Raw genomic sequence first — 16,737 nt, 5'->3', positions numbered from 1 at the left:
AACACATACTTGTTAACACATACACGTGCGATAACATTTTAAAGACATATGACTGGCTTCTCCTAGGTGATGACCAGGACATATATTTGTTTCGAATTGTAAATGTGTATTGTGGATTTGTTTTGAATTTTAAATATATATTGTCGATTTGTTTCAAATTGTAAATATATATCGTCGATTTATTTTTAATTTTAAATTTATATTGTGTATTTGTTTTGAACTTTAAATCTATTTATCCACACAGACGAGCTGTGCGCGCCATTTTGATTCTGATTCCACTGCTCGGCATCCAGTACCTGGCGCTGCTCGTCCGCCCCGACACCAGTCCCCAGGCTCTCTACATATTCGACATGGTGTCCGCGCTGCTGGTTTCTTATCAGGTCAGTTCTAAATTCATTAGCTTATGTCTTTTATAAAACTTTCCCACCACCGCCCCACCCCCTCCCCTCCCTAAAAAAAGAAAGAAAAACCCACAAAAAAAAAATGAAACGAAACAACCCCCATCCAATAAACAACTCAGCAACCCCGTCAACCAAAAGAAAAACCCAGAAAAAAGAAGAAGAAAGAAACAACAAAAAAAGAAACAAAAAGAAAAAGAAAACCCCACCCAAAAACCAAACCAAAACAAAATAAACTACTTCAAAAAATAACCAACCACAAACAACAAAAAAACACACAAAAAACCACAAAAAACCCAACACAAAACAAAAAACAACCACCATCAAACTAGTTTTTCAGTTTACAACGTGTTCAAATGTAATTTGAAACACGAATGCCTTTTTAAAGTTGCTTCCCCTCCCTAGAAAAATGCAGTATCTGCCTCAGATACTGGTTATCAAAAAACAAACTCTGTTCTCTTCATGTGCATGTGTATCTGTTATTGACTTGTTGACATTGCTATTTCAGGGAGTGTGTGTGGCTTTGATATTTTGCTTCTTCAATGGAGAGGTAAGAAATATACAATACTTACAGAATCTACATATATAGAGGGGCGGGGTCTAGCTCTGTCAGTAGAGCGCCGCTTACCTAAAGTGCTTGGGTCACAGGATCTACATATATACACAGCGGGGTCTAGCTCTGTCAGTAGAGCGCCGCTTACCTAAAGTGCTTGGGTCACAGGATCTACATATATACACAGCGGGGTCTAGCTCTGTCAGTAGAGCGCCGCTTACCTAAAGTGCTTGGGTCACAGGATCTACATATATACACGGGCGGGGTCTAGCTCTGTCTGTAGAGCGCCGCTTACCTAAAGTGCTTGGGTCACAGGATCTACATATATACACGGGCGGGGTCTAGCTCTGTCTGTAGAGCGCCGCTTACCTAAAGTGCTTGGGTCACAGGATCTACATATATACACGGGCGGGGTCTAGCTCTGTCTGTAGAGCGCCGCTTACCTAAAGTGCTTGGGTCACAGGATCTACATATATACACGGGCGGGGTCTAGCTCTGTCAGTAGAGCGCCGCTTACCTAAAGTGTTTGGGTCACAGGATTTACATATATACACGGGCGGGGTCTAGCTCTGTCAGTAGAGCGCCGCTTACCTAAAGTGCTTGGGTCACAGGATCGAACCTTTTTGGTGGATCCATTCTGTGAACTTTTTTTTGTTATATATCAAAACCCGTGGTATTTGTTGTCCTGTCTACCGGAAAGTTCACATAGAAGATGATAATGGAAAAATGTAGCAGGATTACTCAAAGACAGTATGTCAGATTTATCAAATGTTTAAAATCCAATAATCGATAATCAATAAATCAATCTGCTTTAGTTATGTTAAATGAAACGGGTTTTTTTTACTTCAACATATATAAACAACAATTACTATAATACGTAATGGACAAACCTATTCTGTTGTAACACATATTAAAATATTTTGAAGTACTGTAGTTTTATAAAAACTGAATAGTATGGAATTTAAGAATATAATGCATTGCAATCAAACACTAAATGTTTTGATATTTATCAATTCAGCCCAAAATACTAGAAGTGAATAATAATCTATTGCCATTTTTGATAAGAATAAAAAACCTCACTCAGTTTTGACGCTCTCTCTCTCTCTCTCTCTCTCTCTCTCTCTCTCTCTCTCTCTCTCTCTCTCTCTCTCTCTCTCTCTCTCTCTCTCTCTCTCTCTCTCTCCATCAACCACATGTTGGCGTAACCATACATTATACACCAAATGGCCATACTTGTCATGTGCTGATACGTTGTAAAACAGATACTATTCCTTTCATCTCCTTTTCTACTGCCACGCAGGTGATGACGGTGTTCCGGCGGAAGTGGAACGAATGGCGTAACCATCAGAACATAGGGAACTTCGACCAGCGCCGCAGTTTCACCCACACCACGGGCATGTGGGACGACCCAGTGTCCACAACGAAGAATGGGGGAACTAACGGAGGGAGACTTCTCACAAAACAGCCGCCGGTTAGTATTATTAGCACGTTTACCGGAGAGAGATTGTATTACAATCATTTTGAGTTTATTTTAAAAATTTAGTTTAGCTATTATCACTAACCCAGGTAACAAAAACATGTATTAAACCTATTCGTCGTTTGAAAACTTATTATGTTGATGTCCAATTGCGAGTTAATGACTCATTTGTGTCATGCATGCTGCTTACAAAGCTATAACTGCTGGGTGCAGACGTAAACTTACGATGTTTAGTGAAATAGATGTCAAACACATGAATGAATGTCCGGTATAACTGCTGGGTGCAGACGTAAACTTACGATGTTTAGTGAAATAGGCTCCATATACATGAGACATTAAATGCGTTTTATAATTGTGTCTAATAATGGCTAATGAAAAGAAACCAGTCTTGAAAAATGGTCTTATCACATTTAAAAGCCTTTAATGATGCATTTTTATGTCAATGTTTTTAGGAGACAACAGAAATGCAGTCCATCATGAAATACCGCGACTAGAAACAACGGAAACTCCACAGATGCCGATACGGAATATATACTGTTCGCGCTGTTTGATGCGCTCAACTGTAAAATTACCAGTTGTCTGTCTCTGATGTGTTAGGTCTCACTACACAGATGACTTCCGGGTGAGAGTTCATTCATCACGGTCCACTATAGTTCCTAATTGTGGCACATGTTATGGTTCACATATTCACTTCTAGGAAATGGTGAAGAATTAAAACAATATGTATGTTTAATGGTAAGCCTTCTGGCTGTATTTTGCCCATGTTATTTTGTAATATTGTGCATCGACCTTTTGGGACATGGGTATATCGTGCAAGTGACAGCCGGAGTGAATCGGTTTATGAACCACCTGTTCGGACCGGTACTACAGCCGGGTGCGGTCATATAGAAAAAAACTGAGACGAAAATGTTCACAATTTTGGAATGAATATAAATGCTTATATAATGTATGTTCGCAATGGTGTATTTTGTTAGTGCCAACAAGAACCCGTTCTATGGGCAATCTTCACTTGAAGTTGGGCAGTTTAACATGGGTTTCAATGGCAGATGACATCTGTGTAGTGAGACCATAATGTAAAACATGAAATTACTGTTTATCCCAAAATATATAAGTTTAGCAAGCCAAAATGAAAATGTACTTGTGTAGCATCCTTATAAAAGGTAATTACATCGATGTGGATTTGAGCCAAGCGTATGGGGGCCCAATTTGGGTAAATATAGCAAACATGTCAATTTTATTTATTTTTATTATTTTTATTTTTATTTTATTTTTATTTTTTAGGGGTGTGTGTGTCAAAATGTATATTCTAGTGTTCTTACATGTAATAAATAAATTGATATGAGTGTCTAACACTGAGTTTCTCATTGTAAAAGGTCAAAATTCAAGGTCACAAGGTCAATATCCAAATTCACCGTAATTTCTGTGATTTTGTGCATAATGAATTTTTTCGAATGTACAGTCATAGTGACAAACAGTTTTGATGGTATTGTGAATATATAACATAGTATTCTACTATGAAAGTAGAATTTGTATCTGCCATTAATAATATGTGGATCTTCATGCTGAAATATACAGGAAAAAACAGGATTTCAACACTTCATTATGAAACAATTGTTGCCCATAGCAACAATTGATGGAAACTAATATTTTTAATGAACTAACTAGATACTTAGCTTCTTTGTATGTTCCCCATATCAGAACTACCAGCAAGGTCATACATTACTATATAGTGGCTGCTTGTTTGATGGCCATCTATTGTGTGGATGACCAAGGAGTAACAATGTGATATGAAGTTTTATTGGATGGTATGGTGCATCTATCTTTTGGTGTATTGGTTAGAGTTCATAAGTTACACGGCTCTAGTATAGCTTTTCATGGTGTAAATGACCCAAATTATCAAATTGACTTCAAACCAAGTTTGACAAAATCGGTCACTAGACTTTAATTAAGGTCTCACTACACAGATGACTTCCGGGTGAGAGTTCATTCATCACGGTCCACTATAGTTCCTAATTGTGGCACATGTTATGGTTCACATATTCACTTCTAGGAAATGGTGAAGAATTAAAGCAATATGTATGTTTAATGGTAAGCCTTCTGGCTGTATTTTGCCCATGTTATTTTGTAATATTGTGCATCGACCTTTTGGGGCATGGGTATATCGTGCAAGTGACAGCCGGAGTGAATCGGTTTATGAACCACCTGTTCGGACCGGTACTACAGCCGGATGCGGTCATATAGAAAAAAACTGAGACGGAAATGTTCACAATTTTGGAATGAATATAAATGCTTATATAATGTATGTTCGCAATGGTGTATTTTGTTAGTGCCAACAAGAACCCGTTCTATGGGAAATCTTCACTTGAAGTTGGGCAGTTTAACATGGGTTTCAATGGCAGATGACATCTGTGTAGTGAGATCTTACATTTGATAACCAAATACAGACACCAGTCGAGTTACTTAGTGTGACTAGAACTGCATTGTTTATGAGTTTTCAGTGATGTACAAAATTTGTGTTTTAACACTCTAACGATAATTACTTTTACCGAAAAAAACACGATTATTCGACTTAAGTACGAGTTAGCAATAGATTGTTTTCAGAGTGTATTTCTAGACATTGTCGCATAAAGTTTGACGAAGCCCAAAACTGACCTACAAAGCAAAATAAAAACGTTTGTGAATCTATGTTAATAAGGCAATGAAATGCATATATGGAATCATATTCATCCAAGTAGATGCGTTTTGCAGACTAATGTGAATGAATGAATGTTTAACGACACCCCAGCACGAAAAATACATCGGCTACTGGGCGGCAAATTATGGTAATGCAAGCAAATAAGGTGATGATCAACATCAATATAAAAATTCAAGATTTAAATAAAAACAGTGTAAAGAACTGTGCAAAAATACAAATATCACAGATAGATACTGACGTTTACTCAAAATTTCAATTTGTACTGTATTGGCCATTCTCAAAGAGAACGTTACACCCCTGCACCACGGTGAGGTTACAGCACGCGCAGGGGTTTATATCCCACAGATGTAGAAGAGAATGGGTATTCCTGAATTGAAAATAGTTGACCAACTGGAATGAAAGCATACATATAAATAATATGTTCCATTCTATCAAGCTATTCCTGTCTGTTTCTCTCTTTGTGACACTAACTCTCACTTGCAGTAGCTAGTGGTTCGAATCTCTTCTGAAAATGTTGTTATGTTACATTTGGAGCCCACACTGGGAGACTTGGTGTGTTTCTAACGCTAGAATATAATTATTATAACTCAGCCAAGACCCTTAACTGACTATATTAATTTTTGTACATCCAATGTATCCATAGCTGTCCCAAAATATAAACCTTTTTGATGTAATTTGTGAGCACCAATATTTTCATGAAGCTGGAGTTTTCTTTGTAAAAAAGTGTTAATTTATTAGCATTATAAACTATTTAATTTTGCTTGATCTTCTGTTAAAATGATTTTAAAAGCTGTATCTATTTATGTTTGTATATACTATGGAGATTTACTATTTGCAATTTTGGTGTATGTGTATGTATATATATATATACATGTATATATATATATATGTATTTATTTATTTATTTGCCATATGTATATAAGTTAATCATCTTCTGCTACCGGTTGGTGGCCTTAAGCGAAATAAAGATCTCTTCTCGTCTGTTCTGTAAGTACTGTTTAATAGCTCGATGAATCTTCAGGATACTTGGCAATTCGGAACACTTAAAATGATCGCAGACATACGCATTAAAATTAAACAATTTGAGGAGTTGGAGTATGTAGAGTGTTGGTATAAAGTGTTCCTACTGGGTGCATTTGACTAAATAAGAAAGTTCTATGTCCAATTTCGAGGTGCACCATTTCAGTATCACGAATAAGGTTGCACTGCACCTAAGACGAAAGTTCTATGTCAAATTTCGAGGTATACCATTTCAGTATCACGAATAAGGTTGCACTGCACATAAGACGTAAGTGCTATGTCAAATTTCGAGGTGCACCATTTCAGTATCACAAATAAGGTTGCACTGCACCTAAGACGAAAGTTCTATATCAAATTTCTAGGTGCACCGGAAGATATTTACGGAGTAAACAAACAACTATGGCTCTGATTGGTAGTAATATGTGACATTGATTATTAGTGAAAATACTTTTATCCATTATCAATAAATATATACACTTTTATATGTTATATAGTTGTTATGCAGTGTACACCAGAGGTTGATACCAATGCAGGGTATCCCTAAAAACGGAACTGCAATTTGCAACAAAAATGATGGTTGCTAATAAAACAATAATTAAATCTCTTAAATGGTATGTGAATCCCCGTGTTCTTGCTGGTAGATTAAATGTGAGCTACCACACGTTTTAGTGGTGTACTGCCTGGATCCCGTTGTTCGAATCATGTCATTATATTGGTTGATTTAACTGTTACGTATGCACTTGTCTAAAGTTAAAATTAACAATACTTCGCACATTTTACACAATAAATTGTCTGTAAATGTAATGGGACTTTGTTCATGCAAATAGGTATTAATAGTAAAAATGAAAAGTATAACTATCTGAACATGGCAATTATTAATATTATTGATGGAGCTTTTGCCCCACTTTTCCAACGATAATGATTCAATCCAATATCCTGCACCAATTTTTTAATGCCAACATTTGTTCGACATGTGACACCCACCCCTCTGAAATTTCTTCTGCCCTTATTGCTGTAGTCCATTTTATATGCACTTTCCCACAGACAGAAAAGTCGTAGTCCTGCTGATGTCATTAATCTGGTTGCTCAGGTCTGCGGCTCTTCCCCAGAGTTTGGTTTTTAGAGATGCTCCTTCTGGCCAGATTTAATTTTGCAAATTTTTTCGTCGTAACCAGTAATGCAATATCGAAGTCGGTGGCATATGCTTTGTCTGTGGGAAAGTGCATATAAAAGATCATTCACTGCGAGCGTTTGCCCTAAAGACTACGTATCAGAATGACCAACTGTGTGACATCCAATAGCTGATGATTAATTAATCAGTGTGCTCTAGTGGAGTCCTTAAACAAAAAACAACTCTGATGACGTGTCAAAATTACCAACTGTCTGACATATAACAGCTGATTATTAATTAATCAGTGTGCTCTGGTGGTGCCGTTAAACATAAACTTTAAAAATTGTGGTTTCGTAACTGGTGGACAAGATTACAACACGTTACTTGAATCGACAATCTCAGTAACCCGAGTACTGTAACAGAGCATAATAGTTTGTTTTGTTTAACGACACCACTAGAGCACATTGATTTATTAATCATCAGCTATTGGATGTCAAACATTTGGTAATACTGACACGTAGTCATCAGAGAAAACCCGCTACATGCAGAAAGACAGGATAGCACATACCAATTGTGGTGCACTGGCTGGAACGAAAAATAGCCTAATGAGCCTACCGACGGGGATCGATCCCAAACCGACGGCGCATCAAGCGAGCGTTTTACCACTGCTACGTCCCCTTGCCACCTACTGTACGAGAGCAAGACGGACATTTGGACAGTTATAAGTCATAATGTCCTGTCTTGCTCTCTTACGACCAGAATACTCGGGCTACAATCATAAGAACAAGTATATATTGGCAGTCCTCTTCTGTATTGATTTGAGAACTTGGCGAGAATGTAAAACGCCAGACAGAAACGTCCGACGATGCTGGTACAGAAGATTTATAGTTCCCCTGATTACTGTGTTAAACTATTAAGTCTGGAACAAACTGGCACGTCTGTTTGACATCACAAAAATAGATATCGAAAATAGCACGCATTGTAAGTTAATTAAAGATTTCTCAAAGCAAAATCCTATAAAGTATGACAGACACATCGGTCAATGAACACCTGCATGTGACCGTCTGTGAAAAAAAAACCCTACCAATTTTGATTTTAAGAAAGTATTTCACATTCTGTCATGTTGTAAATGTGCAGGCCAAAGGAGTTTTGTCTGCCTTTAATAATGAAAGAAATAATATCATTTCTGTCTAGGGCGGGACGTAGCCCAATGGTAAAGCGCTCGGCTTACGCGCAGTCGGATTAGGATCGATCCCCGTCGGTGGACCCATAAGACTATTTCTCGTTCCAGTCAGTGTACCACGAATGGTATATTAAAGACCGTGTATTTTCTATCCTGTCTGTGGGATGGTGCATATTAAAGACCCCTTGCTGCTAATAGAAAACTATTGCGGAATTGTCATCCAAAAGCCAATGATTAATAAATCAATGTGCTCTAGTGGTGTAAACAAAAACAAACCGTAATGTTTTAACAAACAAATGCGTTACGTCTTTCAGAATATTCGTGAGGCGGGCGTAGCCCAGTAGTAAAGCGCTCGCTTGATGCGCGGTCAGTTTAGTATTGATCACCGTCGGTGGCCCCTTTGGGCTATTTCTCGTTCCAGCCAGTGCTCCACAACCGGTTTAACAAAGGCCGTGGTATGTACTATCCTGTCTGTGATATTGTGCATATAAAAGATCCCTTGCTGCTAATCGAAAAGAGTAGCCCATGAAGTGGCGACAGCGGGTTTCCCCTCTATATATCTGTGTGGTCCTTAACCATATGTCTGACGCCATATAACCTTAAATAAATTGTGCTGAGTTCGTCGTTAAATAAAACGTTTCCTTCCTTCAGAATTCGTAGCCTTTACATATTTTGTAGTGAATTGCTATTGGCAACTTCGGCCTTGTTTTCCCCACATACGATAGCGTATAGATGCACGAGATAGAACACAACATTGCACGCAGTGACCGGCATAGGTAGTGTATTGGTTAAGCCATCAACCCGGGGGTTATCGGCTGTCAATTACAACATCGGTAGTGTATTGGTTAAGCCATCAATCCTGGGGTTATCGGCTGTCAATTAGAACATGTCATGTCATAGGGTTTTACGTGCACATTCAGAACAAGCTGTTGTAGCGCACGCCTGTCGTGAGCACAAGAGCCGGCCTTGGCCGGCTCCTCCGTCCATGACAGGAAAGGTGTGGGGAGGGGAGAGGAGGGACCGCCTGCACTGGCAGGTGCAAGGGAGCACCAGCAGCCCGATCAAATCGGTAGCAGGCGGGTGGGGGTGGTGGTGGTGCTATGGAATTTGAATGGAGCAGTTAAATGCCAAAGAGAAAAGGGTGCGCAATTTTGATTGAGGGAATTTGGCGCAATTTTGAACGGTCGGTCGAAAGGTAAACGGCCGAGCTAATATAGGTTTTGATATTAGTGAATCGAGAGTAGCTCGTTAATTTTAGACCTTTACGATGCTGTGGTGTCTCTCTAGGTTGCCCATAGGGCCCTTATAAAGGGCCTGACCGCTTCTGGTCGAGGCATCACCAAGTACCAAGTTATTACCAGCAGCAAGTATTGGGGGTTTGGGTGGGGGAGGTCGATATTCTTTTGTTCAGCTTCCCCCGGGTGCATTGCAATTGTGTACTCGGAACGGTATTCTTTTGTCCGGTTCCTTATTAGAGTACGTGCTGGACCATTAAATGGGGGCGGGTGCATTGCTATCATTAGTCAATGCACCCTGTGTAATGATGCAGTGAGCGTGTAGTCTGTGTGTGAATCCTAGTTTTGTGTTACGGTTGTACCTATTGTGTTAAGTCCCTATTCTAGTGAGTTCAACGGTCATTCATGACCATCCATCCCCCTCCGTCCTTGTATAGCATTGAATACAATGACGGAGGGGGAGTTAAACTAGCCTAGCTCTCTAATTTGAAGGGTTAAACCCTTATAATGTAGGTATTGGTTTAAAAGCCTAGTGCTTGGCATACTTAACTTTATTACCAATGCAATAAAACGAAACTAACGGTGGCAAGTAGCAATTGTATACATATATGCACCGATCTAGGTACTTAGTTTGAAGAATTTTGATTCCCGCCCCCTAAATATAGGATTTTAGTAGGCTTACTTGGTTTGTCTTCAGGCTATCTGGATAGTTGGGTATCGGTTTTCCTGCATGTCTTTGCTTCTGGAACCCTAGTTGACTTACCTTAGTTAGCTAGGATGGAATGCATCAGTAATAAAAACAAAACAAAAACAAAAACAAAAAAAACATGGTGCGGGTGCAAAGACAAATTCGTGCAGTTTATTTACAGTTAGGTGTAGTGGGGTTCTTGATCCGTGATTGGCTGGATTGGACCAATGAGAGTGCTGCAAAAAAAAAAGGCGATAATTAGTGGTGTCCTATCTTGGTTGATTATCTAACGATGTTGATTGGCTGGCTAATTAGCCAATTGGGTTACTACGACTTCGATCCTGTCTTAGTGAGAAAGAAAGAAAAAAAAAAAAAAAAAAAAATTATAATAATGTGTCGTTAGCGGGTGGTGTCAATCACGAGCTTCAGAACATGAACATATTTACAGTAGAATAATATGGTTATCGTGGTTAATCAGAACATCGGTAGTGTATTGGTTAAGCCATCAATCCGGGGGTTGTCAGCTGTCAATCAGAACATCGGTAGTGTATTGGTTAAGCCTTCAACCCGGGGTTTATCGGCTGTCAATCAGAACATCGGTAGTGTATTGGTTAAGCCATCAATCCGGGGGTCATCGGCTGTCAATCACAACATCGGTAGTGTATTGGTTAAGCCATCAATCCGGGGGTTATCGACTGTCAATCACAACATCGGTAGTGTATTGGTTAAGCCATCAATCCGGGGGTTATCGGCTGTCAATCACAACATCGGTAGTGTATTGGTTAAGCCATCAATCCGGGGGTTATCGGCTGTCAATCACAACATCGGTAGTGTATTGGTTAAGCCATCAATCCGGGGGTTATCGGCTGTCAATCACAACATCGGTAGTGTATTGGTTAAGCCATCAATCCGGGGGTTATCGGCTGTCAATCACAACATCGGTAGTGTATTGGTTAAGCCATCAATCCGGGGGTTATCGACTGTCAATCACAACATCAGTGATGTATTGGTTAAGCCATCAATCCGGGGGTTATCAGCTGTCAATCAGAACATCGGTAGTCTAGTGGTTAAGCCATCAACCCGGGGGTTATCGGCTGTCAATCAGAACATCGAAAGTGAGAAAAAAACATGTATACCTCTTGTAAATGTATGCGCTAACTTAACATACACAGTTTGGCATGTGCATGAATGAATAAAACGTTTGTTTTGTTTAACGACACCATTGGAGCACATTGATTTATTAATCATCGGCTATTGGATGTCAGAAATGTCATAATTTTGATATAGTTTTAAAAAGGAAACCCGCTATATTTTTACAAAATGCTATGCCAACATTTTCGTTTTGACATACCCTTCCTTACACAACTTTTACGTTCCTGTTCAGGAACTCAAAGACATTGTTATATATTTAAGGATTGTCTGTTATTTAATTTACGTTCTTCGCGATATGAACAACAAACCGTTCACACATAAATATGCAGATGATTCTTTTTGTTCATACCGACATGATCGTAAAAGAAATAACAGGCAATACTTATAATTAAATTTGATACATACCTACAAATAACAACAATAAAAGTTCAAGTTTTATTTTGAATTATTATTATTTGTTTGGTTCTAAACAATAACCCTCAATAAGAGAAAGTGTCAATATAAAGTGACGTCATCAGATATGACGTTCGCTGACAACGTTTATATTTACGTTCATCGAAAAATGAATAAACTTGCGTTGCTACGGCTGGACCAATGGGATGAAATTAAATTATAATGAATGTAACGGACATTTTATTTTATCCTGCAACCACCGTTTCTATTGGCAGATTATGATGACGAATAATGCAAAGTCATATCACCCATGTGACGTCACACGCATAGTCTACAAAATCGCTCATTTGACATCTAGGTCATCGTACAATGTGGCTGAAATAACAGAAATAACAGCTTTTCCCTTTAATGTTTATGGTCTGCAGGATAAAAATAATAACTAGTTAATGACGTCGGATAGCTGCTTTATCATGTTCAGGTCGAATGAGAAATTCCGCTCGGCAGAGTCTCGTGTAATTTCCCATTCTTACCTTCACAGGATAAAGCAGATATCCGACGTCATTAACTAGTTATTCTCTATATTCCTTGACCCTATTTGTGTTGCTTGGTATAAGCGTTGAGACCTAAAAGTGACTGGAATGTCACATTTGATACAACTCCGTGAAGGTCTTTCAGATATCTATGACCCTGTCTCGTCTGATTCAAATGACAAAGCTTCGTAAACTCAATCGAAAACTGTCTATGAAGTTTAGAATATTATATTATGAAACCGCTGAAGTAATATCTATATGAAGATATACACCAAAAGCATTGAGAGAAAAATCAAACAAACACCACCACCGCAGACAAGTAAGCGATAAGAAGGTTGTCAGAAATCTTCATATAGGGTTATCAGATTTCCCGCCAAGCGTTTCGTAATTGACAGTTCAATCAAGAGCTGGTAATATTGTCGATTTCTTCCGATAACTCTCGACTTCCGCGCCATCTCTCATCTTAGATTGAGATATCGAATCGCGACTGCAAAAGACCATGTACCTAAAGGCTCATATAGACTGGATGCGGCGCGTGCGTGCGGTCCTGCTAAAACAATCGAAATACATTAGTTTCATTGAGAAACTAGATTACATGTGTGCAATATGTGCGTCTGCAAAACGCAATATCTGCAGTGGAAATATTTAAACAAAAAACCTTTAGTAGACTGCAGAATTATGTTCAACCTATCATGTTACTGGGTTCCAAATGTAGTGTTATCACTGAGCAAATATATGGTATACATGCGCAAAACGCAAGTGGCAGACGTACTAGACGCAACAGTAGGATCGCATGCACGCGCCATACTCAGTCTATGCCAGCCTTAACCCTTTAATGCCCGTGACAAAACTAGCATGAATTCAGATAAAATATTGGTTTGTGAATAAACATAGCATCATTTAAAAACACGTTTGAATATATTTGAAATACATATTTATTTTTTATTTGTTTTTAAATGTACTCATATGAGTACATCGGGCTGTACTCGTATGAGTACAAAGTAATTATTACATCAGATTTTACAAATATTTGTTGCAATCAGAGAAAAAACATATCAAATTAATTTAACACACCATTAGAACAATGTAGCAGATATACAAGTGCAGAGAAAAGACTACAAGATAAACATATTGCCGTGGGTGCCTATTGTACTCAAACGAGTACACATTTAAATGTTTGGCTCTGTTCAAATATAAGTTTAATCATTCAAGTAAATTGGACTCATTTTGAGGATATTAGACATATATGGAAATTCTCAGTACTTATTCATTAGAAATATTTAATTTTTGAAAATAGTGTTTGTGCTTATAAAGTATGTACTCATTTGAGTACACTGGGCTTTAAAGGGTTAAAACCATTCAGTGGCCAAAATCGGCACTGATTTGTTCTAATGGACTATCCTGAGTTTGTAGCCATTTTAAAAGGTTTTGCGCAAATAAAATATTTCTTACAGTATTAAAAGTACAATTTACTTAAACTGTCCTGCTTAGAATATTGCGATTGCGTTTTCGGTGGAGTTCAGTATATACATAGCAAGCAGTTCAGAGCAAATTCACATGACAATCATGTGGTCGCAAATAGTCCAATTTACCATACTATTTTGACTACATTAATAGTAGTTTTATCCGCTTTCAATTAGAACAAGAGTAAACAGTTCATGGTCAGGACCAATTCACATACAACCGTCCAATTTAACATATTAATTGAACTTAACCAAGATGATGGCTAAGAGAATGCAACAGTTTCAAAGGCAAATCAAGCCCGGTAATAAATATAAAGGGCCAACACAGCAGGGCCTGTGTTTGTCTTACATGCATGCAATTACATCCGTTTACAATGCTTAGACATCTGCGTTTAAGGTAAAACATGCGTACTACATTCGGCCCTGCATGCTTTTGCGGTAAGAAGATGACAATTTATTTTAAACTAGATATTCGTCCATAGAACCTCAGCTATCTGGTATGTTTTTCCCCAAAACAGTTTTAATAATACTGACCGAGAAGTCGGTTTAGTGACCTTGTATGGCATTCATTAACTTCATTCGTTTATACTTATTTTCGCGATTCTATCCAATTCAGGTTCAATCACGCTGCCCTGGGCACACACTTCGCCTATCTGTCCATGACAGAGCTAGTGGTTAGTTGTTAGTGGTGAGACAGAATTCGGTGTAGTGGCATTACACCTACCCACTGAGTCGTTCAATTCGCTCTGGGTGGGAGCCGGTTTCGGGATGCGACCCCAGTACCTACTAGTCAAATTAACAACTGAAAATATAATGGTGGTGTTAGGGAAATCAAAACGTGTTTAATATTTTTGTTTTATCTACACAAGCGTGTATCATTTTGTTGTGTTTGTGCTACTGTATCCGGAAGGAGCATTAATGTCATAATCATATGTGCATTTTTTCATGTCGTATACTGTATTTTTTAGAAAAATTCCTATAAACATATATACCAGTTTTCTTGTCACGTCCTGTACTTCATCAAAGAAATGTATTCCTATAATATATGGTAAGTTTTTCCCTATACTTGTCCCCATCAACATGTATACCATCTATCGTGTCGTGCCCTGTACTATAAACGTATTTGTCGTTTGGCGTACTAATGTTACGTACTGTACCATCAAAAGCGGAATAATACCATTACAAACATCAGTATCCTTTGTTTGGCGTACTAATGTTACGTACTATTCCATCAAAAGCGGAGTAATATCATTACAAACGTCAGTATCCTTTGTCTAATCGTGAAGAATAACAACTGGCATTTGTCGTGTAATGATCATTGTGATTCCTTTCCCAGACATAAACATTTCTAACTGACACGTGGCAAGTCTAAAACAACAGAACCGTCCAATGTCTTTCCATTTACGTATAACTGAGCTTTGTCGAAACAGACAACCGGTTCTTATTTCTGTCTGAAGAAAAACGTTCTGTGTGTAGGAACATAAAATAAACCGGGGTCATTGTTGGATTTTGGATCAAGCTATTGAGGTGGCGGGTGTTTTGTTGTTGTTGTTTGTTTGTTTTTTGTGTTTTTGGGGGGGGAGGCGTGTGGGTTTTTTTTTGGGTTGTTTTTTTTGCTGTTCCAAGCATTGCGCCATGATTGGTATATAAAACATCGCGGTATGTTCTGCTTGTTCTAGATAAACATATAAAATATTATTTGCTGTTAATTGGTAGAAATAATCTATCGGTGGCAGACTAGTTCTTGCCTAAAACATCTCACAAATATTGTCTTTGTATCAATTTTGATAATAATAATAAAAAAATATTTTAAAAACTACAAAAACCCACCCAACCCCTCGAAAATCCGCAGACAAAAACTAAAACGGGAATAAAAAACAATAAACAAAAAACAACAAACAAAAAACAACAACAACTAATAAACAAATAAAGAAACAACAACAACACAACAATAACCGCAGCAGTAGCAGTAGCAGTAGAAGTAGAAGTAGAAGTAGAAGAAGAAGCAGCAGCAACAGCAGCAGCAACAACAACAAAAACAACACAAGTAATTTCACGACAACAACAATATATATGAATCCCACGTTACATATCCAGGCGATTCTGAATGTCAAATACTGTATTTTGGTCACTGACATATCTTGGGCAGGTCGTAGCCCAGTCGTAAAAAACTCGCCTGGTGCGCGGACGGTCTAGGATCGATACCCGTCCCTTGTTACTAATGGAAAAATTGCCAAATGTTTCACATCCAATTATAGATGATTAATAAATCAATTTGCTCTAGTGGTGTCGGTGAACAAAACAAACTTCTTACCTTTGACTGCTGTATGCAAGCATGTTTCAGTGCCAGGTTCATATTAGATAACTATAAGCTAATGAAAAGTAAAAGTAAAGTTTGTTTTATTTAACGACGCCACTAGAGCACATTGATTTTTTATTGTATCATCGGCTATTGGACGTCAAACATATGATCAGTCTGACACTGTTTTTTAGAGGAAACCCGCTGTCGCCACATATGCTACTCTTTTACGACAGGCAGCGGAGCACTCACTCAGGGTTTGGAGTCGGTATCTGGATTCAAAATCCCATGGCTCAACTGGGATCCGAACCCAGTACCTACCAGCCTGTAGACCGATGACCTAACCACGACGCCACCGAGGCCGGTATAAACCATACAATACAGAAGCAATAAAGTCACAGAAACGTAGGTGGTCCTTAATGGATGTGACTAATGGTACAGATAATGTTTCTAACGTCAAACAAGAGCAGTACATTTGGGGTATTAATATTAACACCAATTTGTGGTTCTTTAACAGTGTAGTTTCACTCCGTTCATTTC

The 16,737-nt window shown here is 38.3% G+C and overlaps 1 protein-coding gene across 1 annotated transcript in view; it reads left to right on the top strand.

The window, feature by feature from the left end:
* Positions 1-580, top strand: part of LOC121380745 (calcitonin receptor-like) — a 64,613-nt gene extending 64,033 nt beyond the window's left edge. Inside the window, exon 10 of the mRNA XM_041509707.1 lies at positions 245-580. Coding sequence (XP_041365641.1) covers positions 245-416 — 172 coding nt within the window. The 3' untranslated portion in view covers positions 417-580. The remainder of the gene's footprint in view (positions 1-244) is intronic.
* Positions 581-16,737: the final 16,157 nt, after the last annotated feature.

Source organism: Gigantopelta aegis, chromosome 9 (assembly GCF_016097555.1).
Source record: "Gigantopelta aegis isolate Gae_Host chromosome 9, Gae_host_genome, whole genome shotgun sequence".
NCBI lineage: Eukaryota > Metazoa > Mollusca > Gastropoda > Neomphalida > Peltospiridae > Gigantopelta > Gigantopelta aegis.
This window is presented reverse-complemented; position numbering and strand designations above follow the sequence as displayed.